At 40.9% G+C, this 27,864-nt stretch overlaps 1 protein-coding gene and 2 long non-coding RNA genes across 3 annotated transcripts; 2 read left to right on the top strand and 1 right to left on the bottom strand.

Annotated features, from left to right (window-relative positions):
- Positions 1–86: 86 nt before the first annotated feature.
- LOC116847943 lies at positions 87–5,528 on the top strand. Its single transcript, XR_004378858.1, has 3 exons — positions 87–1,591; positions 2,029–2,192; positions 2,250–5,528. It is a non-coding gene; the product is annotated as an uncharacterized LOC116847943 (long non-coding RNA).
- Positions 5,529–17,327: 11,799 nt separating this feature from the next.
- On the bottom strand, positions 17,328–23,673 carry LOC116847904. The gene is made up of 4 exons (XR_004378850.1): positions 22,425–23,673; positions 21,839–21,969; positions 19,544–21,621; positions 17,328–19,207 (listed from the first exon to the last, which is right to left on the bottom strand). It is a non-coding gene; the product is annotated as an uncharacterized LOC116847904 (long non-coding RNA).
- A 210-nt stretch (positions 23,674–23,883) lies between these two features.
- Positions 23,884–27,150, top strand: LOC116847903 (zinc finger protein Noc). The gene is made up of 3 exons (XM_032823412.1): positions 23,884–24,020; positions 24,093–24,208; positions 24,615–27,150. The coding sequence occupies exons 2-3, from the start codon at positions 24,122–24,124 to the stop codon at positions 25,989–25,991; spliced, it is 1,464 nt and encodes a 487-aa protein (XP_032679303.1). The 5' UTR covers positions 23,884–24,020; positions 24,093–24,121; the 3' UTR covers positions 25,992–27,150.
- Positions 27,151–27,864: the final 714 nt, after the last annotated feature.

Raw genomic sequence — 27,864 nt, 5'->3', positions numbered from 1 at the left:
ATATATATATATATATATATATATATATATATATATATATATATATATATATACACCCTAATTTATATATTACTATGAAAATTTAATTACCTTGTAATATGTAAAATCGTCGTTTTTATTGTTTCACAATGAACTCGGTGCGTCAAACCAGAATTGCAGGCTCATCAGCTTCGAGGGCAGACAAGGAGACAAAAGAGGCACCACTAATTGCCGCTATCGCGCGAGTGCGATTCTTCACGAGCATTTATCACTGAAGGAAGTTTTGGGGTGTGCCTCCAGGCGAAAAGTTGAAAGAAGGGATCCGGAAGACGAAACTGGCTGCCTCCTCAAGGTCTCTTTGTCTCTCTCCCTCTCATTCGAAAATGGCACTACGTGGAAAGAAGAGAGAGAGATAAAAGGGAAAGGAGAGGGAATGAAGGGAGAGAGAAGAAAAGGGGAGAGAGAGAGAGAGAGAGCCGGGATTGGTATCGAAGCGATATATCTCGGGATTGGCTTCGCAGTGGCGGATAGTCTGCATCGAAGCAACGATAGGGGAAAGGGGTGCCACCTTGATAAACGAGCCCATAAATAACAGTAACGTCTCCACCGAAAACTCGGCCGGGTAAATGTATATCCAGAGCCAGCAGCAGCCAACGGCAGCGGTGGAACAGCAGCCAGCCAGCGGTTGAGGGAGTCGCAGACTCTTCGGGTGGTGGGGTAATTTAAGATCCTATTGAGATATTTATGGGATCATAAAGCGGAACTGGCTGCTTCTATCGCCGGCAGCCATGCGTGGAGCCGCGGTCCCGCGATCCTCGGTAGTTTGTATCTTTGTTTATAACCGCCTTAGCCGCGCGCCGTGTTTCACTTTATTTCGGTACGCTCGATCAAGTAAGTTGGGATCGTCGGGACAGTACAAACAGAATTTATTAGAAGACGAGTGGATCTCGTGTATTGACGTGATGTACCATTTCCACCTTGTTTTCGACCACTGAAGTTTAGACTATGCACTTTGGCATGCAATTGGATGTTTATTCCAATCACATTGGATGAAAGATAGCATATGTTAAATGCTCACATCTTATTTATAATATAAACAAAAAACAATTGAAATAACATGGCAAAAAGTCAAAAACATAACAACGTAGTATCGAGAATTCATTTTATGCCAATAATAAATAATAAATTATGTTCTTCATCGTGTAGAGTCATGGCAACTGTCAAGTTGTTATTTACTGGAGATATACTTTCAATCGTGTAGAAAACAAAAATTATCGATGAAAACAGGACATTCCAGAAATGGCGAATTTTAAGGATGTCGAATCTCCGTCTATCTTTCTCTCCATTACCGTCCAAAGGAACCATGCTTGTCGCATCCAAACTGTGCCGAGGAAGCGCTTTACGGCAATAAAGAGTGTTTGTCCGTGTGGGCTTCGTGTTGGTAACGAGCGGATTATACTCCCGACGTAGTATCAGATGGTCCCGTACCTGGTTCCATGGTTGTTAATTAGGATGGATGCCCACGCCTTGGGCGACTTTTACGAGCGGATACGGTGCGAACCGAAATAGCGCATCCGATGTTAACGCGCCTACCTTCCTTCGGCGAATTGCGGTAAGCATCTCGATAAGAAGAAAATACTAAAAAGACTCTGTGAAAGGTCTACTTAAAATTATTTAGATGAGTATCAAAAATCGCACAGTGAATAACCTATACTGAAAAGGGAACTGCAACTTTTTAGTCTAAACCAGAGATGCTTTAGTTGTCGTTGCGTAGAATTTGTTAAAGGCTTATTTATGGCTTATTTCTGCAAATTACTACTTCAAGATGATATTAAACTATAAAATTAGAAATTTCACGAAAGTGCGCAATTATTACGAGCAAAATAAAATTAATAAAAGTGATAAAGTGATACAGATAACACGAAAGTAACACAAACATATATTAGACATACTTAATGTAGTATTTTATAATTTAACAGTTTTTTTGAGGTAACACACAATACTTCTCCTAATTGAATTGCTTCTGAAAGAGTATTTCCGTGTTGCCAGAAAAGTTAGTAGAAGCTGCACATTTCGTGACCTGACGAAATACGTCGCGGATAAATAAGATGCATCGCTCTGCGAGCCGTTGCATTGGAGCACGCATAAAGGAAGATCAATGCGACGGCATTGTCGAGCAGGGATATATACGAGGGATTTTCACGAATCGCGAGGTACGAGGTAACGCAGCAGTAAATCAGCATCAATCGTAATTTTTAATCCTTCGGCAGATCGACGAGCCGATTCCATTCGACAAGGCCCAAAGAGTAACGAGGGAGACGATATCCTCCAGTATGAAAGCGCGTTGGTTGTCTGTAGTAAATCAACTGTCCTATTCTAATCTTTGTTGGCACCAACGATAACGTCTGGTGGCCGCTGCCTACCTTGCCTCAGGTATCTATTCAAATTATCGACCACGAAAGTTGTTTTTTTTTTTTATTAGAACCAATTCTCTTGCTTCGGAATCAGCTATCTAACGTATGACCTTATCTTACACGTTTCTAATACATGATATAACGAATCTTATAACCAAAATTATATACAAGTTTGATTGAAACTGTTATCTGATAAGGCGGATTTTTATAACACAGACAAACATGCAGTATGTGTGATTTCTGGGTAAATAGTCCAATCGAAAGTAACGTTGGTGTTTTACTACGGAATGAAATATTTTTTCATCGGTTCGTTGGACGACTTGGCCAGAGTTAAATCGCTCGGAAGATCGACGAGGCTGCGAGAGTAACGAACGGGGCGATACCAGGCGTATTCCTCGAATGAAATCGCGTCGCCTGTCCGTAGTAAATCAACTGTCCTATTCCAATCTTTGTTCGCGGTGCTGGCAACAGCCAACGGCAGCCGCCTGCCTGCAGCCGTTGGCTCTATCTATCGATGCAGGAGAGAAGTAATCTGGTGAGTCGTAAAACGTGTCAGAATGTCCAACAAACACCTACTCATTAGCCCAGGTAGGCTGGACCGTGGCAGGCGGGATTGCACAAGCACGCATTAACTCCGTGTGGGTAAGTTATGGTCCAGGGAGAGCATAATTCACCCGTAGCCAAGAAAGTGTGGGTTTACTTCTCTCGGACCTGCTTGTGTGAGGGCTTGGCTCCTCGTTATTTTATCGGGTGTCGGCGGCCTTCCGAGTCCCCTACCTAATTGAAATCCACGAAATCAAATTCGGAAAAACCGTCGTGCCGCAACACGTCGAACCTTTTCACATTGACGAATAGCTTATTATTTATCGTGAGCAAAGTGACATTGTATCAATCGACAGCGGAAAGTTCCAAGCGGAAATATAATAAGAAAGTCATTTCAAATCAATTTAAAGCACTCTGTATTATAACAATACACGAAAGCCTGTGTAGCTCAACGCAGAATTTTTTGTTAAACGTAAGTTGTAAAATTCCAATCATAGCGAAGTTGGGTATATTATGTCTTGGAAGTCGGAAGAAATCGCATTGATAATCTTATCGCATGTCACGCAGAGTCACGCTAGTTCGATTTTGCTTAGAGTAATGAAAGATTTGCGTTCAGACACGGGTGATAAATCTCCGGAATCAGGTTCAGCTAGAAAAGAACAGCCGATCACCGTTGGATCGGTTTCCAAGAGATACACGCGTGTATCTCGTAAGACCCTCTCACCAGGACACCGCGGTGTTCCTGTAACCAACTTGCATTTCTACACGCGAAGATGTGCTTGTAGAATGGATGGGGAGAGATGTGCGTTGGTATTGGTGAAACAGTGCAGGAAGCTGCAACAGCACGGTGGTGCAGCCGCCTCGTACGAGACCAGATAGACATCTTCGCCAACTCTCCCGCCGCCGTCTAACTAATTGGCTACTGAATTACTGGGCGACATGACCAGTTATTGCTTCGTACCTCACCTCGACCGGGTATATCGGATCTTGGATCTTGCAGTTTGAGGAGTACAGGCCGTATTCCCGTTCTCTTCCATCTTGCGCTCTATCCTTACATTAATGACGACTCGTAATACAGCGTTGATCTCGAAATCTCCATTCGTAATGGGTCTGCCGAGTCGTTCTCTTTTAGTACATCGTACATATTTATCTAAGTATTTGCATGAGTTAATTCTTTGTGATTTTCATAATACTTTCAATCATTTTTTTCGTTGTTGTATTTCTCTTCTCTTTTTGTAATTCTATTTTGTGTTCTATGACGATTAGGCATTCTTTGAAAAAATTATATTGTAAGGTGGATATAGTTTGAAACGTTTGAAAATATTTTGTAAACGTTTTAATGTCTTGTATGTATATTAAATGCTGGAACATACAAGTATCTAAAATGTGGTGATGAATAACGAGTTGTAAGGAATCTATCAGTATCCGATGCAGACTCGTTGTCTCCTATGCGAGTGTTTCCGTACAGCGAGTTAAGGTACCGGTACAAACCGAGCTACCCTTGGGTGATATATGACTTTGTGGGTGCTCGTGCGATACGCTGGCACTAAAAGGCTTAACGAGCATCTTCGTACGCCACGGCAGTCCAGAGTAAACAGGACGTGGCTTATCTTGTCACGAAAAATCTGCGGAGAAAGGCTTCCGCAGGCTGACTCTTATTTTTCTCTCCCCATTTTCTCACTCCTTCTTTTTTCATAATACCATGGCAAACAGGCGCGATGAATGGTCACGCTGGGGATTCAGCCTACTTCGAATTTTTGTTGCGATGGTCGATAAAAGTGGCTACGGTTGTGTTAATGGTTATGAGATTTTAATGTGTATGCTTAATGTTTATCAGTTTCAAAATACAGGATTATTTGAACCCGTTTTTGCATTCAAATCACTTTGCATTTTCACAGTACATTTTCACAGTATTTTCTAAATTTTAATTGCGTACTCTTAACAGTAACTACTTTGTCTACATGGGAACATCGGCTTTGTAGTCTTTCTAACGTTTTGCGTTGTAATATTTTGTTAAAAAATGTAATAAAAGTTACTAATATATTTATTGATACAAATAACATTTATGAGCGCGATATGTTTAGTGATCAAGTATATATTATCATCTTTCGCACTCCTAGTTAATATGTTTATATTAAGTCAATATATTAGACAAAAGGATTATGATATGACTCGGTTATTTGACAACGCTGGTAGCGATAGCTGCAAAGAACTTATTTGTTGCAATTCAAATCAACATCCATATCATTTCAGGTAACTTCGTTACCTCTCGCATTTCTCTTTTTTTCCTTCTTCCCTCTCTCCCTCTTTTCCTTTATCGCATCTCAATCATGGGTCTTTGCAGGAAATTATTAATTCGAACGCTTCATTATCTCTTAATAAAGCAACACGTATCGCGACGAGTGTTGAAGGAGACGTCGTTAGGCTAATTACTGCTTTGCCTTGGGTATCAGACACACGACATTTCATGTTACACCTGGTACTTAGTAGCGATGTATCGTAAGATTGGAAAACGAATGATTTTTAAAACGTATATTTTTACATATGTACATATATATACGTCTATAATTTTGAAAACACAGAATTTAAATAATAAAAAACTACAGCGTGGCATAAAGCACAGCGAAAGATTTTTTCAAGTATATCTGCAACCAAATAATGTTCCTATAAATTACTTTGCGAAGTAATGAAGCATGAGATGGAGCGAGACAGAGTATGCGTCAAAAGACATGTTTAAAAAAAATGTCCGTGATGCGTGTAAATTATCAGCCAAGAAAATATAACAACATACATATGTTGCTTTCTTGTAACATTGTACTGTAACGTACGTAGTAAATTGTGCGGTAAATAGTATGTAACAGCGCGCAGTAAATTGCCACGGCCATATAATACTGCATTCGACACTCACACAAATTTCTCTTTCGCCCACTCGTGGAAATGTCGATACCAGTAGGATGCTTACGTCATGGCGCGAAAGTAAATTACATTAAAAATTTTGCACGCCCGCCGGCTCTCCGTTTCAACAGTCCCGGCAAATAGTTATCGCGGCTTCCATTTTGTCGATGTTGTCGATTTCAATCGCAAATATCAAGTGCCACTTTTTTTATCACCGCGAGCCCGCACTGCAAATTACGCGATATCTCTCGTGAGTGTAGATGTATTTCAGTTTTCAGGCATTTCACCATGCGATCAATATAGTGGTTTTATGCCGTTTTCCTCACGATTGTATACTCCCTTTATTTCACCAAACCTATTTGGTTCAAGTTTTTATGAATCTATTTACGTGATGTAGAATTTATTCTGAATTAAATTTACATATCATTAAATTCTGTATTGATATTACAGTTATGTGTAGAGAAAAATATTTACTTTCATATATGAAAATATATCTTCAAAGGAACACTATGTACGAATTTGCTCGTAGTTTCTATTTAGCAGCATCTTTGCTAAAAGGCAATAACTACTATTATCAAAGTATTTGTTTTCTTTGAAACAAGACTTCAGTCAAGACTCTTCAACAGTAGCGTCGGTACAAGAAAAGAATGGATATCAGGCTTTGAGATGGGAACCACTGTCGAGCCACCTGTGCGTCAAGCTTGGGTGTATCCATGTTATAAATCCGGCAGATAATGACGACATGTTTATACTCTTCATTTGTATGCTAGGCGAGGAACTGTTCCTGGCCGCACACCGAAGCCAGTCTGACTGCTCGAATGCTTGGCTCTCTTGTCCCGCATTGGCGTAGTTACGTTCCGTACTAGCTCTGCCGTTCAACGAAAATTTATGTATCCTCGACTGTACGATGCATTACAGTTATTCTCACTAGGCATCTACTGCAACTACTGCCATGACGAGATCGGATACCGCTAAGATGCTCAAATGGAACCATTTGTATAGGTGACGTCTTAAGTTTTTCCCTAATGCAGATTCGTTATGTTAATGTTATATATAAATTACATTTCATTTATGTAATGACCACAGTTTTATCGTTGCGTCATGTGTCATAAAGACGGCTGATCTAAATCTATACTTTTTGATTATCATCATGAGTGCGTTGACTGGCATTATTTTCTTAAGATTCGACAGAATGAATCATATCATTTTCGTGAAATCTTAATACTTCAGAGATATTTTTGAACAGGCATTGCAATTTATAACATGAGGATTGAGATGCTTTAAATTATCCAAAGAATAGAATTATTAACTCGTAAGGATATATTGTTTATGGTAATTTGTGGTAATCGAGGAAACGTATCTTGTTTCGTAGAAATTGCATAATTCGTCATTTTGAGTAAACGTTGCAGTCAGCAGATATTGCAGGAGTAAAAGAAAATCGGCGCTTGAAAGCGCAAGAAATTATTTTCAACTAATAGCAGTTTATAAATCTTGAAGGCGGTCGCGGCCGGTGGCGAACCGAAAACGCGGGGCGGCATTCTCGATTCCACCTCGCCACAGTCGCAACCAAAGCCGCAACTGGCGCGCGGTATATCGCGGGAGAGGTATTTTTCCTCTACACACAACACCGGCGACCATAAAGCACGAGATTCGTGCCTCGGCGTAAAATAGCTTTATTATACAAAATACATGCAAATTATCTTATTTATGGTTATGGCCGCTAATTATATTGCGTGCTTATACACAAAATGTCAACGTGGCCGGAGCCGCGGCGCGGACGCGTAATACGTTTGACTTTTTACGAGGCAGCTGGATGCTTCGTATATACGTAGAGGAAGGAGAGGGGGTTATATATACGTTACGTATACATTTACTCGCTTAACGATCGCAAAATACCGACAGTTACGCTCGGTATGTATCGCAATATACGGACATTATCGGGAACAATATTGCTGGAAGAAAGGGAGAGGGTGGATAAATGAAGACTAGACGTGCAAGTAATGGCACATCGTGCGAAAATTAAAAATTTAATATGAGTAATGAGTCGCTACTAAATAAGAATCTAATCATAAGAAATAACTGAAATCTGCATACGTATTTATCTAAAAAATATTTTTATGTGTGTAATTTTTTACGTTATGTACTTTGTGTCGTCAATATGCAGTTGAATAACTCTGAAATTTCTATAATATATTATGCGCAACACGATATTAGTATACCTCTTTTGTAAGGAACAGTCATCAGGATGACTCAAGTTATCGGCAAAGTGACGAGTAGACACCAACATACTTCAGAAATGCAATTTATGTAGAAATCCAAGTTTAAATAAATATGTGAACTTGATAAATAGTAAGGTTATATCCACTAGATAGCACACATATATTACTAGATTTCTGCCCTGAAAGATTTTTCTTTGACCGAAAGTACCACCATATAGCGGACAACTGTTACCAACTTAAACTTAATTGCGCGGGATATACAAAACAAAGATAATATTGCAGACATAGATCTCAATACAATCTTAACACGAGACATTATACTTTCACAAAGTTGCTTACATCTGTTTTATCTCCACAGCACGTATAAGCATTTATCAAATCTAAGATTGATAAGCATCGCGTGAATAAATCGCAATCCTTGAGAAAAGAATGTCAGGCTCGGCAACAGGCTATATTATTATCTTTGATTCTCAATCTGATTTTGTCTTTTTTCCCCTCTCTTATTCACTGCTATCTCAACGCAGCTAATAATTCTGTCATGTTGTAATTATATATTCAGACACGTAGTAGTGTTAAAGCTAGGAGGTTTTTCCAATTTCAGCGCCTTCGTATATATTATACGTTAACAATCGTTGTGTGACTTAAACTCAGCTTTGCAAAGTTCAAATTTTTTCAAGGAATTGCGATAAGATCAGCAATAAGGGGATGCCGGAGCGAGCGACAAACTTAATAAGCGTCGATAACGTAGAGCGATCATCAAAAAGTAGAAACGGTTATCATCATTTACCGACGATATCGAATTTATGTACACATAGATACTTATGGAATAAAGATGATCGTCAAATAGGCGCTAACATGATACCGCTCTCATCTTTTCACAGATGTTATGCAAGTGTGTGTGCTACGTTGTTATTTCAATTTTCTTACTCATACAGGGTGCGGCGCCAAAATCCGGACAAAATTCAATTTGAAATTCTCGCCGTTCTATACCACTGGTAGATGTCACGATTAGCGTTCAAATAGCTTGACGCATGTACTAAACCATCATAACCTCGAAACAGTCGCAATGTTGAAACCAAGTGCGGAGTATAACCGAAGAGCCGCGATTATCGAAAGTGTTCGCGCTGGGCGCTCGGCGACAGAAATCATTCGGCTCTTCGGGTACCCGAGATCGACTGTGTATAATGTCATCGCAAAGTACAATGAGTCGGAGAAGTCCAACGAAGGTTTTGCAACACCGGCGAGGAAAACCCACTCGAAGGAGCGCGTTGTCAGGACGCCTGACATCATTCAACGGGCTCAGGAGCTGATTTTTGAAGATCCAGGGCAGTCGATCCGAAAATTGTCGTCGGTTGGTGTGAGCGAGAAACTGTATCGTCTGGAAAGCCGTATGTTTTTCAGTGTGGCCGCCCACACAAGTCATTTGGTGCAAAATTGATTGTCGGACAACGTTGACATGTTTTGGTCGAAAGAATTCTGGCCTCCCAACAGCCCAGGATTTGAATCCTTTGGACTTCTATGTATGGAGCGTAGTTGAAAGGGTCACGAACAAGTCCAAACATCCAAGCGTCGCATCATTGAGAGCCGCTATTGAAGCGGCATTCACCGATATGGACCGTGACACATTAAAGCGCGCCTGCGCACGTTTCAGACCGAGAATGGAGGCGGTCATTCAAGCAAACGGGGGATATATTGAGTAAATGTGTTCTTTATGGCCTTATAAACAATGTGGTTAAAAAAATGTTGTAAACCTTTTCGTTTTTGCAATAAAAAATGTTTGGAAAAAATGTATAATTTGTCCGGATTTTGACGCCGCACCCCGTAGACGTTACATAAATGTGAATGCCACGTTGCCGATATTCGCATTCTCTCTAAAATAGGCTCTTGCTACTTTTCTGATGAATTCTTTAAACCGCTTGTGTACTGGGTGCATCAAAGAAAGAGTTTGTAGAAAAGAGTGCTGTAGGCGCAAACGTAGTTTGCGAATAATTTTTTTGAAGAACACGTTACCTATTATTTGAGTTTTCAATATAATTAGCATCGGTAATTTGAGATATCATTTTTATTTCGCACTGACCAATGTTATACTTTATTTTCGCACCTAATTTTATCATATAAATTGGAGCAGTCAGAACGCTGTAATTTTTTAAAAATGAAATCAGTGTTACGATAGCAATAGTTTTATATCGTTTTCATCCTTGAGGCAGGAATGCCCTATTTTATTTATGCATGTACTTTTACTATACAAAAACATTTTTAATTTAGTCAAGTCAACACAAAGTAAAATTTGTTGGGAAATGTCGTTGACGTGATATCGACGTGACTGCGTCTGCTCTATTGGATCTCTGTAATAGAAATTTAATTTAATTTAGTAATTAAATAATTTAGTATCAATTAGTTATACATGCGACGACAAAACGAGAAAAAGAAATTATAATGGCACGCTCGAGTTCCTTCCCAATACACAATAAAAAATAATTAAATCATAGCTGAATAAAGAAGTAATAATACTCGATTAATTAATGATGATATTAATATCTGATCGACAACCGTATAATAAAATCCAGTATCAATCCAGTAATATCAATTAATTATACACAACAGCAAGACGGGGTAAGGAAATCATCGTAACGGCACGCTCGAGTTGCTTCCCAATACGCAATAAAAATAATTAAATGACAACCGAATAAAGAAGTAATAATACTCGAATAATAAATGGATGATGATAATATTTGATCGGCATTGAGGAACTCGATCGCGACGTTTCTCTATCTAACAAATAAAAAAGTAAATAAAACGCAGTAATTACCTATCACGGTAAAGCCCGCAACACCTGCTCGCGTGAGGAATACGCGTCTTAATTTGTCTTAATTATCGCATCAACTGTAGCGCAGTCGAAACGCAGTATTAAAAATCGGCACGGAATAATATAGAAAATAACGCGGTAACTGCAGATGTGCTCGTCTCGACGGTTGAGAGTGTTATGGCGTGACGCTCGAGCACGCGCTCGCGCGTTTACATGAGCCGGCCGCGCCCCAAGCGCCAGTCAGTCAACAGCACGAGCGGGCCGTTACGAGGATCCATTTACTTAGCCTTTGTGGAGCTAGAGTTCTTCTTATAGACGTTGCCCAGGTATTATTATTAGCGATTATTCAATTATCACTATTTCGTTATTATTAACTTACGGATATTATTATACGATTGTCGAACAGATATTATTTTCACTACCATTTGATATCCAAATATTATTACTTCTTTATTCGATTATTATTTAATTTATTCAGTTATTATGTAATTATTGATATTACATAGGAAAGCAACTCGGGCGTGCTGTTACAACAATTTCTTTACCTCATCTTTGATCAGTTATTCTTGCCGTTGCCCAGTTATTCATTGTTATTACCAATTATTCAATCATCGCTATTCAATTATTATCCGCTCGCAGCTATTATCACACTATTGTCGAGCAGATATTATTATAATTATTATAAAAAATAATAATATTCGAATAATAAATGGTAGTGATAATAATACCTGATTGACAATCGTGTGATAACAGCCGCGAGCAGATAATAACTGAATAACGATGATCGAATAATCGGTAATAACAATGAGTAACAATAACTGAGCAACGGCAATAATAACTAATTAAAGACGAGGCAAAAAAATTGTGGTAACGGCACGTCCGAATTACTTTCCTATGCGTAATATTCGAGTATAGCAATAATTAAATAATAACCGAGTAAATTAAATAATAATCGAATAAAGAAGTAATAATACTCGAATATTAAATAGATGATGATAATATTTGACGGCATTGAGGAACTCGATCGCGACGTTCCTCTATCTAACAAGTAAAAAAGTAAATAAAACGCAGTAATTACCTGTCGCGGTAAACATTTGCTTGCGTGAGGAGTACGCGTTTTAATGTATCTTAATTATCGCCTCAATTGTCACGAAGTCGAAACGCGGTATTAAAAATCGGTGCGGAATAATCTAGAAAATAACGCGGCAACTTCTAATGCGTTTGCCTCGACGGTTGATAGTGCTATGGTGTGATGCTCGAGCACGTGCTCACGCACGCGTGTTTACATAACCCGGCTGCGCACCCCCGACGCCGCTGAGTCTCGCCCGAGCGGACCGTTACGTCGGTCTGTTTACCCAGCCTTAGTTGAGCCTAAAGTTTTTGTCAGAGCCGTTATTCAGGTATTGTTATTATCGATTACTCGATCATCATTATTTCTTTATTATCCACTCGCGGATATTATCACACGATTGTCGAGCAGATATTATTATCACTACCATTTAATATTCGAGTATTATTACTTTTTCATTCGGTTATTATTTAATTTATTCGATTATTTATTTAATTATTGCTGTTACGCACACACACACACACACACACACATATATATATATATATATATATATATATATATGCATATATTCTGAATATTTGGACGTTGTGAAAAGTGCAATAAAAATACGGTGCCATCTCGAAAAATATCCGTGAACTAATTTGCGCTCTACTTCATCATAGTGTCGGAAAACCTAACCGCATGTAATCATAAACTTTTCTGCAAACCTTTTGTATCTTTTTTGGCATCAAAACTAAATTCTAAAAGTGTAGTAGTGATTTTTTAAATTGTCTTGATTGGAGCATCCACAGTTTGGGTACGTGCAACCTGCGGAATGTTTGTATTAAACAAATATTGTACTAACTAACAGTTCAAAGTTTAAACATTTTTTTTTCATTTTTGTCACATATTGAGCAATGCTCCAATTAATTTTTGCATGCACTTTTATTGTGTAAAAGCGTTTGTAATTCTGTAGAAGCAACAAGATGTAAACTTAGCAGAAAAAGTCAATATTATAGACATAATATTATATATTATGTGACAATAATTATGAAGTTTTCATATCCGGCATCCCCTTAAAATCTTGCAAAAACAAATACCATCTTTAGAATATCGTTCTGCAGGATATGGTTGATCAAGTGCTATTGTCATATCCTAGTTTTATGATTCGACATTGCAACGTACGGAACGTATCAGCTACTGTTTAACGTATCTAAATATGCATCTAAATAAAGATAAAGTGGATACAAAAATAAATAAAACTGAAAATCAAGAGTATTCCAATCTTCGAATACAAAATGATATCTATATCTAAATAACGACAGTGACTCCTCGTGGAAATCAATATTCATGATCTCTGATATATCTATACGGAGTGCTGTTGTACTATCGAAATACTTGGAATAATACGTCTACTGACATCAATTTTTAAAACATACGATCTAGCAACTCGTTGTTGAATCACGGCCTAATAGGTTAAATATGAATGCGTAAAATGTATATTTATTAAGTTAAAAATACATAGATTATATATAGAATATGGTCGTTCTCGTTGGTTACTGGACTGTGCTATTAGAATTAACACTGAACGCGCCATAAAAATTGGAGTTTGACCAACGCGTAAACCATCGTCCTCAGCCGAGCTCGACGATAATCGGGCCATTGCGGCGTGTCGCAGCCTGAAAGAGGATCACAATGGAGTTAATTAAACATCTCAATAGCAGACGCCCGCCCGAGGGTGATTAGGCGTGCTGCAGCGTGGCGTGGTGCGCACGGACGCCGCCGACGGCTATTGTACCCCCCGTTGAGAGAGCATCGAATCTCCGAGCAAGGATGAGACGCTGAAGAAGGACGGATGCCCTTGCGGAAGCAGACAGCGGAAAGGAGACGAGGATAGCCGAGAAGCTGCGGCGGCGGTGGTGCGGATGACGCACGTGAAACGGGGAAGAGAAATGCCGGCGACACACAATGCGGGTGACAGCTCGCGCACCCCACAGGCTCTGTCTCGTCTCTTTTGTTCCTGGCGTTTCGTCGGCTTTCTTCCCCGTGACGACAAGACAACCGTGGTGCGGCTTGGTGCGGCTCGTCTCGTCGCGCCTCGTCTCGGTCTCGTGTCGCACTGAAATTGCTCAAATGGAAACGAGTGTGTCATTCTCACTACGTCCGCCTGTCACTCGGCAGTGCAGCTACCTTCTCTCTTCTTTGCTCGTTCTCTTCCTCCTTCTTTCTTTCTTGCTTCCATTTATCTTCTCTTTACCTCTATCCTATTTATATATGTAGCGCATTTCGTTCATTTAAGATTTCCGCATTTGATTCGAGCTGTGGGTAACGTATTCGTTGATTTTATTTGACTTTACAAATTTGAGTTCAAGGTAAAGGTTTGAATTCATGTGGCCTCGCGGGTGATATATATATATATATCGGGATAATAAAAATGGAAGTATTTGTTTTATATTCTTCATGAATATATAATTCTTACACACACACACACACACACACACATACACACACACACACACACACACACACACAGGAAAGAGAAGGAAGTTAAAGAGGAACAATGAACCATATTAATTAGGCCATAAGTATGAGCAAATAATTGTGAATAGCATCGACGCGATTATAAGCCAAAAGATAAGAAGCGTTGATCCCGAATTATTGTTTTCTTGCGATGGAAGATAAAATGAGGTAGAAAAGCGACGAGAGAACTCAAGATAAGAATCGTTCAGTGAACAATTTTCGGTGTTAATATAGTAAGTAGCGTGTTAGGCTATAACGTACAGATGTTGCGATAAACATGCGTTACTTTAGATTCTTCCGTAACAGAAAGACAAAAGTCTGATTTTTTTACTTTTCCGTGCATAAAGTGAATGATAACGACCGTTACTTATCAGAGAGAGAGAGAGAGAGAGAGAGAGTGAGAGAAGCTTTCATTCTTTTATACCGTTTTTGGTGAAGTTTTGGTTGAGTAAATGTAGATTTTTTTTCTATATAAAGTAATGTATCTTTCTTATTGTCTGCGATGTGACAGTGGAACCAAGCAGGTTTGAAAAAACAGGAGCTTAAAAAAAGACCTGATGATATGGCGATGTTAATAGAGATCTCATAGAACAATCGATTGTGTACTAGGGTAAAATTTTTAGTGACAGGAAAGACATCCTAGTTATGTATCTTTGTAGGTGTCTACAATATGCCATGTAAAAGGTTACACGCAGAGTTTACTCAAACCTACTGCGACTTTCATGTAGAAACCTGGATATACTTGTACACATGATTTCTTAGACGGCAGTTAAAGACAAATGGGCGTTCTAACTCATGGCATGGCCGTTTAAATGAAAACCTGTAATTATACGGCAGAGAAGAGATGTATCTTTCTTATCCGTGATAGCTGAAGGCTTACAAATTATAGCAAACCGGAGATTATCCCGATATAGGGTAGGCGTTTGCGCGGAGGCTCTTATCTAATCGTTACGTTAATGTAGGAAGAGACGAATTGGTTTACTTAACCGTCACACGCTTTTAGCTTCCATAAACGCATTTATGTGGCGCGATTTTGCTTATAAAATTTTGTTCTGATGCTCAAAAACATAGATATTTCATATTTGGAAGGAAAGCATTCCAAATAACGTCCAACTCGGCAACTCTCGGCTTGGCGGTGTAGGGCTTCGTTGGCTGTTCGGTAGCTGATAAATCACTGCTGTCATACGCCAGGTGTCGTACATCAGGGCGAGAACGCGTTCCGCGTAGCCGCGGAACGGCAATGTCACGTCTACCGTGCTGAATCCGCTTTTACACACGTCCCGGCGAGCAAATACAAATTACGCGGGATCTCACGAAGTACCCGTGCGTTTTACGCTTCGACGGACGCAATTCTCGGGATTTGCAATGGGGCGGAAATCTCTCCGACTCCCTCAAACGTGTGCCGCGCATACAGCTGTGTGTATGTATTATTTCCGTGTTGAAATACGCTATATACTCTGTTCGTCACATCGGTGCTGTCCTGTACGGGCGTAACTATTGCTTTGCCTAAACACATGTATCACCTTTGATACGTGTGTGTTTTTGCGTTGCCATGTACTACCTGCGAGATGTATGTTTATAATATCGTGCTTAATCCTTTGATGTGCAATCTGATAAGCATATATTCAACTAGAAATATCGGGAAATGTATTTCCATGATGAAATCCGACAAGAGAAAAAATGCTCTCACACAATATTTTTTTCGATCGAGAGTTTTTAATCGACATACGAAAAAGGAGGAAATTCTGTAGGCGTTGTTGCAGATCAAGAGTTTAGAACCTACAAGAAAGGAAATATCCACTACTGCCAACTTGTCATTACCAGGTTATCATATGTCATGTATAAGCGTGTGCACATGTCATGATTTGGGTCTGCGCGCGTTTTATATACGTATATACATTATTTCTTGCCATTGCCTCGCGTGTATACGAATATAGATATTTCGGTACGATGGACACCTCCTCTCTTGTACGGCTCGTCTCTCCTCATCAAAGACCGACGTTGTGTCGACGCGTCGTGAATACTCGCGCACAACTCACCGTATAAACAAAATTTACTCATGGACAACGCACGTGCGTTTGTCATATTTCAAAACCCCACTGCCTCACCCGATTCGCAGTCCCTCTTCGGTCCGTGCGGCCCCTGCGGCCGCGTCGACGATAATTTCAACGTTGCGCCGCACTGACTTTAAAGGCTCGCCATGTAAAAACCTCCATCCGACCTCTACCACTACTATCCCCCGTCCCTATCCCTCCTTTCCTGCTAAAAAAACAGCTGTTAATGTCTGTTCGCCGAGGATATTTCGTTAGCCGTGTCGTGTGATGCGAAATTGTGCAGCGAAATGGTGGAAGCATGATGTATATTGTGCACATGTGTCGCAGAGAACGTGAAAACACAGGCGTCACAGTTCTTTCGTGAGAGTCGATGTTGCTTCACGTGAAATAATAAAAATCGGTCCTCACACATTTGGAATGAAACTTGTCTTAATATTCTCTTTATAGAATTGCGTGTTTTCGTATTAAGTGTCATTAATAGTTTTTCCAAGTGAACATTTTATCACGACATTACGCCTTTATCCACTTGAGACTAAGATCGATTGAAATAGATACAGGTACACTCTCCTTCATCGAAAATATCCTTATCGCGTGATACTAATGTCGTTATACACTCGAGGGCGACGTTGGAGCGGTGCACTTTCCGCGATGTGATTCCTCTCTCGGAATTTCGGAGGACTCCGTTGTAATCGGAGACGACGTCCCGTCTCCGGCACCGAGAGAAGTCGTTCTGGCGTCTCGTCACTCGGCCGTCTGCTTTCAACACGACGCCCGTCTCTCATCCGATGCCAGACGTTGCCTCCCGCACTCTCGGCCAATATGTCGACCCTCCCGGCGAAGTCATCCGAACATGAAAACAATCGTGACAGTCGATCCTAACTGTTCCGCGTTGTTTCCCAAAAGGAAACCAGACACACACTGCGTTAAAATAGCTATACTGGACAGCAGTAAAGAAATCTCACGAAATACTTTAATGAAAATTTGCAATTGATTTGAAGAGTTTAAAATTTAGACATTTGTGATATTCAAATTTTATTCCAAATCACATTGTCACTAGTATTGATTGGTATTTTTCTCAAAACAAAGTCAAATTTATTAATGGAATTTATTAGTTTTGAACAATAAGAAACGCCAAGAAATTATAAGCCATTTATACTACCGCACTTACGTACATATACATGTGTATAGATGGATGCGTTAAAATATATTAAAACCACACATGAGTTTCGAAACTTCTGTGCGTCGTTAACACATAAGTGTAAGTTAACTTTCGAAGCTGATGTCATTGGCAGACGAGCGAACTCCGATCCAAAACCTATCATCATTTGTCCTATTTTAATAACACGATTTTAGAGAACTACCCGCCTCCATCGGCATTGTCATTAGCCGTCTGGGGGTCATTTCGTTCGAAATAATTAGCGATCCTAGTAGTTGTCTCAGCACGAAGGGTCGAGGGCATAATAGTAATAGCAGGCTGCCGTCCTCGATAATTTCGACCATGCGGGGTCGTGCCGCACGCGGACTATGTTGGAGTGCAAGACGAGAGAATTAGGCATAGAGACGACCCGACGAAGGCGCTTCTCATACTAACCCCAGTAAACGAGTTGAGGCGCCAGATAAGTAGAGAGCACCCGCACGGGCCTTCGAGAAATAAAATCAGGAGATTGCTGTTGCAGAGCCGTCCCTCAGGCCTTTAATGCCACCTAACGCGGACTGATTTATCAAAGGCAGTGCCATTATCGTATCCGGAATAGCGGCTGTTCGGACGGGCCTGAGATATGTCCGATTATGGACGGGTGTTCCATAAATTGAAGTTCCGAGGATAACGCTTCGAGGGAACCTTCGCTCTCTCGGCTCAGTCCACGTAAACGAGTCTGCATGTTTCGTCAGAGTTTATGGTCTTGAAGTTATGTTAATGGTAGCAATATTACGCACAACCACGACGATGTTTTATTAAGTTTAAACGAGAACGTTTGAGGAATCCGCCAAGTTCTCGTGCAGATGTCTAAAGTGATAATTCATGGACTCCAGTACAGAGAAATCCGGAAATGCGAGTGTTTTTTCTAGGTCAGGGGATGTTACCTTCTGATGTTACCGAGTAATAAATTGAGTTGTTTTGATATAGCATTGGATATTTATTGTCGTAGACTCATTATTTTTCAAGTGCAATCAGATTTGACAGGATTTCATTAATTTGGACGGTTTTCTCAACTGTCCACTTATCACTCGATGGATCGTCTTTCGTAATGCTCACTCGTTAATGGACAAGCACTTGCTATCGTAATATGATGTAGCGCAATAGTAAGCGACTATGATGTTTCGTGGCTCGAATAAACCCGAATGACGTAGTGGTAATAAATAAACGTCAGTGTATTTGTGTAAGATATAGACTCGTGATTTGACTTCTGAATTTCAAATGTGAATACGATTAACCAAGAAATTGAATCGCAATATTGCAAGTTAAAGATTGTGATGTTTCCTAGTATGTAACCGCATATGTGTGTACGTCGTGCGCGCGTGTGTGTGTGTGTGTCCGACATTGTGGGGGCCCACTCTCAAACTCACTAGACCTGGAAAAAATCCGCGCACGGATCTGGTCGTGGACATAAAAATGCAGGTCGTGCGCGCTTGCGCGCCGTTTGCCTGGCCTGACATCAGTGTTTTATGGCCGACAGCTTTGTGTGTTCCACAGTAGGCATTATTTTTCCTTCTAAACTCCGTTATACCTGGAACAATGGAGAGATTAAAACGTAAAATATGATCTCTCGAATATAGCTGACGGGTCGAGAGCGTGCAGTGGAGGGAAACGATACGGCGTGTAGTGCCTACAGTAAATTTTGGTATATATCTGATGTCAACTACTCAAGTCACTCTTTTTTGGTTACAGGCGTGCCGCAACGGCACTGAAAATGAATCTACTGTTTTAACTGGAAGTTTTAAGGGAAACTCTACGACTTGCAAACGAACATTTATCTCTTTATTGTCTCAGTTATCTAAGTAGTAGTACTGTGGAGGAATTTTGTTGTTAAAGTAAGCCTAATTTAATACCGAACGTAACTTACCCATCTAGAGTTACCTATTGTATTTTCTTTCAGTTTCATTTGTCCATGATAGATATTGATGTTTGATTTAACATCTCGGTTGTATTACGTGAATATTAAGCAAGTCGTTTAATCAGTAAGCCGCTATTATTGATTGACGGCGCGATAAAGCCATTTGGACCCGCGTGTATGCTCGGTAAACCGGGATTCGCAGACGATTGACAAACTGTCGCCTCGTCCATCGTCTAAATTAAGTGGTAATCCGAGTCAATCGAACGCATCATATTTATTATCCAAAGCTGTTTACACATGTCCGTGTTAATTTCAGCTACCGCTGTTCTATTAGGTTGTGAGGTTACTATCAACAGCAAAGACATTCAACAAATTCATCTGTGTTACTGATTTAGATGCACTAACGACGCGCATATATCTTAAATATACATACATTAAACACGTACGTAACGATTTACATATATCGACTTTTCAGTCGATATTATATATTTCCTAACAATGTATATTTCTATTGCATGCGTAATGTTATAAACATAAAATAGAAATGAAAGCGATACGAATAAAACGACACGATTATTTTAGCAGATATTCAGTGGGACGAATTAAAGATAATTTTTGTGTCGAAATAATAACATAAAAAATTAAAAAAAATTGGAAATATCAAAACGATCGGCTAATTACTATGCTACCTCATCTACGATAGTGTGACATCGGATGTTTTTCGAATCTTGTGAAAGACATTCAACGATGCGTCGGACTGCGTGGCGAGCAGTGCATCGGACTACGGTGCTCTTGTATTTGTCGAATACGAAGTCACGTACCGAATACATTATCGGACGGGTATACGGTCTATGCATGCGAAGGCTGAAAAGCAGGCGCAGCTCGAGCCGGCGACGCAAGGAGAGAGGGCGGACAGACGGACGGGCGGGTAACTATATTGATTGTGTAGCCGGCTGACAGCGACAGTGACATATGTCACCGAAGCTTCTCGTTATCGCTGATTTAAACATGAGGCAACGAGACCCTTGCCGAGTTGCTCGATGTGCTGCGCCGGCAGCTCCGTATTTCTGCCTGTGTCTCCGTCCCCTGTTATTATTATTGCCGAGCGCGCACTTTCTTTTTTTTTATCCGTCACTTCCTTTTTCCCGGTCGATCTATTGACTGGCATACTGTCGGAAGCCGGATAACGTGACCTCTTTGATCATCGGCATAGTGAAACGGGTTGTCAGAAATAATTATAAGTCCGTATTGTGGTCTTCGTAGACGCGTGACACGCACGGCGGCGCTCTTTTTCCGTAACTCAGTTGGATCACGTGAATTCAAAATTACGCCGGTGAAGTTCTGAATTCATTCTATTCTGCAAGGAAGTATTCTAATTCATTGAAACAAATATGTAAGTCGGCGTGCTGCAATGAAGTTGCAAAAATAATAAACTAATTATGTCACAATGACTTAATGTTTGCTTTATAGCAAATTATTCTGACATAAATGGCGTAATGTGCCGTTGTAAACGTGTGAGGTAATAAATCTTCATCGAGAAAACCGTGCAGATTCGTATATAAAGCTCGCTTCGCAACGCGTGGTTCACTTTTCATGCGAAACTTGATACAAAATAGGTTGTATCCGTCCTCGACGATACGTATATAACCGCATAGCGCGCACCCCTGTCATTCCGAGCGCAGAGCTGGGTGTATAAGAAGTTAGGAGCGAAGAGGGGTAGAGGGATGGCGGAAGAAAGACCGCTATGATTTATTATCCCCCGCAAATTCTGTTTCTCCTCCGTGCACGCCAACTGCGTTCGCGTTCATCCATCTTTTTCCCTTTCACGGCTCACCGAGCAATCCCCCGCTCCTGCTCTCGTCGGGTCGTCTCTTCCTTCGTTCGCCCTCTTTGTTCGGCGCCATCTCTCAAAGTGACTGACTGCCTCCTTTATTATCCGCTTGTCAGCATTTTTACACTTTTATCCGAAGCTCTCCCGATGTCTATTGTTCCCGGAGCGAATTCGTATGGTCACAATACGGTCTTGAAAGACTTCAATAGACGGATCGTTGTCGCGGTGTCGTCGGTTCGGCAATCATTCGACGGCCCTACGATTAAAGACGACTGCGATTTGAAGTATCGGATAAACAAAAATGGGTCAACGAATAACGAGACTTTGTTCTCGGTCAACCTTGAAAGGAAAGCGAAACTTTCATGTCATCCGTATAGGTTATGTCAGGTTAAGTTAGATCAGAGTCAGGTCAGGTCGCGATCAAGTTAGGTTAAATTAGATTAGTTAGGAAGTGAAATAAGGAATATACATACACTTAATATTGGAATTTGTTGTAGGTAAACAGGGTGTTTATAATAGGAATGACACATCAATGACCAGACTGAATCCGTTGTTGGTACGTCTGCAAGCTTGAAATCTTCGAAGCAAGGCACAAGGGGCTGGCCTAAGATGAAAGAGAACTATATTAGCCGTAAACTCATCCGTCAGCGTCAAAACGTCAAAGAATCGCCCTCGAAATATTAGCGGCGCCATAACAACAGACAGCTTACGTGGAAGCTAAACTACTAGCTATCTTTATCTGTTCTCGAAAAAAAAAAAAAAAAACGCAAACGCATGGCAGTGGTGTTTAATAAGACAAAAATGCGGAAACCTTGAATTTATTATAACATAATTCGTAGATAGTGATGTGATTTTTGCTTTTACGATTGTCAAGATAAAAGCTGACGTTGCGAATAAATGTAATTTTACACTATGGCTGCTGCAAAAATTATCTCTCGAAAGGAACAGAAATAACATCACACCGAGCCATTGCGGATTTCTATTCATGGCGTATATTATAACAGTTAATGACACCCAGAATGTTATAATGAATTCCAGCGTAAATTATAGTCGACATACCTATATGCATTTCTCAGATACTGTTCAGTTGCATTCCTGTGCGAAGTGCTCCCCGAGGTAATTATTGTTTACCGCGGATATGCGGTCTACGTAGCGGGCGTGTGGATATCGTCATAATTCGTCGTAATTACCTTGTAACATAGTTACTTCATCGATCGCTTTATCTTGCTTAAGCTGTACTTAACGGAATGGCCGTAATCGCCTAACCGCGGAGCGTTTGAGTTCCAACGAGGCCTGATAGTCAAGCTCTTTAATGGTTGTATCGCTCGTCATGCGGACGCGCACGATGCGTACTTGGCGAGCGCGTAAATGCGTTGCACGCGTGAATGCATCGTAGGATTTCACCAAGTATGTGCCTTGCGCGCTTTATTTTGCGTAAATACACACGATTTTATTTTTTTAAATAACATTTGAAAAGAACTCGATTGTTGACGATGGAAAGGACTCGTACGTATGGATGAATAAAGCACGATGCTCACTTTCGCTTGTACAAGTAAGTATCGGACAGGTCGATAAGATAAAAGTGATGAAAGAATTCGTGTACTACCTATGTGATAACGCGGCCTGAAAAACGCACTACTCACTACTCGCTAGAGATCAGTATTCGTTACATCGCCAGTGACTGTCCGATATCGACGGATCTACGGGGTGTGCAATCCACAACGTGACAGTAACAGTGGCACGCAAACATCGAGAGATCGGTAGCCGCGAGACGTTAAGTACCGGATGACTCAGTGCGCACTGTAGTCGAGGCCGGAGCTGGGGCGATAATTAAAACGCTTTTACAAAACTGTAGGCAAACAGCGCTTAAGTGGCTGTCATTCGTTACCCCGTGGGGCCGCGGCAAGTCGGTAAGTCGTTGAGCGAGCAATCAATCACCCGACCCGCTCCCCTACCCCCACTAGCCCATTACATTTCTATTTTGAAAGCTGCTTATTAAGCGGGGCCGGCCGGAGAGACAGACAGGTTTCACGGTATAAAATATCGGGTTGCCGTGGTGGCAGGGACGACGGTTCCGTGTCGTGGCAGCTATGGTAGCCCAGCGGGTAGGGGTAGCAGGGGAAGCGACTATAGTATGAGAGAGAGGGATGGAATGTCGGAGGAGAGGTTGGTGGGGAAGTGAGGAACGTCGGGTGGACGAGTGGGGAGGGGGATAGACGGCTGTAAAAGCGGTGAAATATCAAAGCCGGGATGGGAGCTGTCATCGTCGGGCCAACATCATGGGTGGCGTGTTGAATTAGAATGCCTTCCCACACCCCACACTGTACCGAACCCCACCGCAATTCTCCCACCATAATACCACCTCCCCTCTATGTGCGTCGGGCAGGTTGGGTGGGGATGATAGGAGAGGACAGGTTATACACCTCGGCTTGTTGGAAGCGGAGGGTTCGGAGATGGGAAGTGAGTACACGCTACGCCACCAGATGGCGCAAGGTTAGCATTCCATTTGGAGCTCAGAGCGGCTTGGTCGAGAGCAGCCACTATTTCCCTGGATTCCGCGGAGTACACGTCGCTTTTTGCACCGTTACGTGCAGTGCGAAGAGGTGATCGATTCCGACGGAGACGTAATCTTGATTTGTGCTCGCGGATCTTTCGGTAATCCTGCAGATTGGACACGACGCGGACAATTTCGTACAGTTTTGTGTGAATAATTTTTATTGGTTTAAGTGCAGTGTGATTTCTTAGTGGAAAACCAAATGGTTGTGCTCGAGGAAGGCGGTATGCTGACTACTGGACACAATCAGTACTTACAACCGGATTATCTTTCTCCGCTTCCAACTACGGTTTGTATCATTCATATATTTTTATTTCTCATACTTAAATTTGAGCTCACTTTTGTACTTTATTGCCGCAGATGAAGAACGCGGCAAAAAGTACAATGCTTTTGTCGAATATGGAGCTAAATATTGCAAAAAAGTTGAATATCGCAATCTCTTTTGCTTTCTGGTCCAAAAGAATAAAGTTTTACTAATATTTCCGAGATAAGCACTAGTACTCGTGATACCATTCGTTGTCCGACGGAAGGTGAACAGTACAGTGAATGACTATCACATTATTACTATTATTGTGTTATTAGTTTCGATCAATATATTTCATTTTATGGGTATATCTAACAGTAATATATAAATGAGAACAGTTATATTTTTCATCGATTATGCATATGACGTATTTTCTTCTCTTGAATTGCAGTTGGACGCGAAGAAAAGTCCGTTGGCACTGTTAGCACAGACATGCAGTCAAATTGGAGCAGATTCGCCCAGTAAACCACTGATTTCACCACTAGAGAAGACTTCGAAGGGCATGAACATCGCTACGAACGCCAAATCACCCCCGGCCACGAAACTTGAACGCAATACGCGCGGCAGTCCGACGGACGGCAAATCGTTGGCGTTCAAGCCATACGAGACCAACGTTGTGACGAAGAAAACTTCGGATGAGGGTAGACCTACATCTAAAGCCAGTGTACATAGTGTCAGTGGTCAGGATAGTGTCAGTGTTAGTGATAATGCGCATTCCGACAAAAAATCGTCTGGTAATCGTACCCCAGTGAGTCGAAAGTCCGTATCGCCGAACGACCAAGCGACGGTAACGGCCACTAGTGGTACGCCGTCGGCTGATCGAAAGACACCGGCCGACCGTGAGAAGACCGACGGCTCACCGCGAAATAGCAGCAACAACAATAACGGCGCAAGTCCAATTATTAGGTCTGGAATGGAAATCCTATCCAGTGCTCACACAAAGGATACTAATCTGGCAGCTTACAAGCCAGGTCTTCCAGGATTTTCTAGCAATCCCTTGTGCTGTCCACCAGGTCTAGCGGAGAATCCAGCCTTCAGGCCACCATTCGCTGGTGCGTCACCATTTTCGCATCATCATGCCGCCGCAGCAGCACTTTTGGGCTACCCGTCGGCAAGTCCAACCGGAGGCAATCCATATCTGAGTTATGCCCGCGTCAAAACCCCGGCGGGCGGCGAAGCTCTAGTGCCGGTGTGCAAAGATCCCTACTGCACTGGCTGCCAATACAGCATGCACAGCGCTCAGATTATGATGGGCACTGGTAGTTGTCCAAGCGGCTGCACTCAATGCGATCATCAGAAGTACGGACTGGCTATGGCGTTATCATCTTTGGGCCCGATGCCACCGCCATCATTGTCCTATCCGTCCACGTTAGCCGGCGGTCGGCCTTATGTTTGCAACTGGATCGCTGGCGAGTCGTATTGTGGCAAACGATTCGCCACGTCAGAGGAACTCCTGCAACATCTCCGCAGTCATACAAGCCTGGCTGGCAGCGATCATGCAGCCTCCGCAGCAGCCCTTCTCGGCAATCCTCATCCACATCCGTTGTTATCGCCATCCACGGCGCTTCACCGAGCTAGCGGCGGTTCCTACCCAGCGCCGTCGCTAAGTCCTCTCAGCGCCAGATATCATCCGTACGGAAAACCACCGACGGGTCCACTTCCGGCTTCGCTGGCTGCATCACCGTACAGCGCTTTCAACGCCTTGGGACCGTATTATTCACCGTATGCGATTTATGGACAACGAATCGGCGCCGCTGTACATCCTTAAGATGGATATACAAAATGGATTTATGGCGGTACGATTTTTTAGAGGAACTTTCTCCTCTTTCCTCTTTCTCTATTTCTTTCTCAGTGTACAGTTGGAGAATGTGCAAAGATACGCATATGGATTTGTCGTCTAAGAGACTGTTGTGTAAATAGCCACTGTGTACAATACAAATTTATTTAAAAGAATTCTATATATATACATAAATATATATATATATATATATATATATATACACATACAACACACACATACACACACACACATATATATGTGTGTGTGTGTGTGCGTGCGTGCGTGTGTGTGTGTGTGTGTACATTAAAAACGATAATTAAAATTTATGAAACAATTTGACAGTGTAACGTTACATCGCAAGACCTTGTACGATACAAGTAATACGTATCTCTATTGAGATTCGGTTACCATATAGAAAAAAAACTGCATGCCAGATATAAGTTAACATTGTGATGACTGCTGGACGGATCAATCCCGTTCTTATGCAAAATACGACACAGTACGCGTGTTATTTCAGTTTTTCAGTGCTTACAACGGAAATTTTCGCCTCCTTATATCACCCTCGCATTACAAGAGACATTAATTGGTTATTTGTCGATGTATGTCCGTGAGGATTATAAAGTGCGTATTACAATTATAAACTGTATGTTTTTCGACGCTTTGTAAACGTAAGCCTCTCATGGCGATGCGTTCGACAACGCAACATCGTATGGACGCGGTCGCGCGTATTCTATGTCCATGATATAACTGTGATATTACGCTACTTTTTTGAGGAAATGATTGAAAAAAAAAATACTAATGGAAATATCTAAGATATCTGATGCAAAATATAATGTTGTAATTTATTGTCATCACTTGTGTAAGATAGATACGGATGTCGTTTCAACGAACAGAAATAAAGTCGATCAAGAATTTGTTTTGTCTTTTCTCAAAATCCGATGATTATGGAAGGAATCCTTAACTAGTTCTGGCTAGTTTCGTTTTGAAAGCGTATCGGATTACATCGTTTGTCACATTGTCGAATAGTATATTCTAATAGAAGAAGCACAAGATGTACGATACGCACATTATCTACATTGTAAATATCTCTTGTAAATATCGTTGAGTTTCCATACCGCTTTAATAAAAATGTTTGTAGAATCACTAATACTTAGTGTGTTTTGTCATTCACTTAATTATGTCTGATTCCTGTTTATTTCCCTAGTTCAGTATTTTATAATTTTATGTACTTGTAATTATGTACAAAATTTGCCTAAAATTGAATGTATAACTTCTATATTTCCATTTCAACTTTTCTATAGCATATCAAATTATCAGTATGTTTTGCAACAATAAATTATTTTGAAATTTAGTTTTTATTAATAAGTGCGGAGCGCACTTTTTATTTTTGTTGCATGAGATACAAAAATCAATCCGTCTAACATTATTGATCTATTACGATCTCTGATCGTCAATTATCTTGACGGCCAATTTATCAAATGTAATCTACCATCCATTGGTAATCATGAGAGATATTTTTTTAAGTTTTTTTTAAGCTTAAAGTTCTTATATATAATCATCAGCCATTTTTCTTCTTTGATTAGACTTCGTGCTATACAGCCGCGCATGTATGTACGATATGTATGTAGTTATTTAAAGCTTTTTATACATTTTTCTTATATGTCATTATGAGCAAAGTTACAAAGTAAAATATATTAAACATGAATTAAGGAAATATCAATTCTTCTTCTGCCATCGTTTAAATTCGTTTCCTCTTAACATCGTCGAAATACGGCGCACTACGTTCGTGTGCGCACACGAACGACGAATCTCAATCCCCGAGACATCCCCAGAAGAGTAAATTTATTTCTTTCATTACGGA

This window comes from Odontomachus brunneus, unplaced genomic scaffold, assembly GCF_010583005.1.
Source record: "Odontomachus brunneus isolate Ranch 3 - 2012 unplaced genomic scaffold, Obru_v1 Obru_scaffold_085, whole genome shotgun sequence".
Lineage (NCBI taxonomy): Eukaryota > Metazoa > Arthropoda > Insecta > Hymenoptera > Formicidae > Odontomachus > Odontomachus brunneus.
This window is presented reverse-complemented; position numbering and strand designations above follow the sequence as displayed.

Excerpts from the sequence above, each read along its gene's own strand:
- LOC116847903 (XM_032823412.1), top strand. The coding sequence starts at position 24,122 with ATGGTTGTGCTCGAGGAAGGCGGTATGCTGACTACTGGACACAATCAG. Across the intron at positions 24,209-24,614 it reads TTTCTCCGCTTCCAACTACG|TTGGACGCGAAGAAAAGTCC; the intron begins GTTTGTATCATT and ends CTTGAATTGCAG.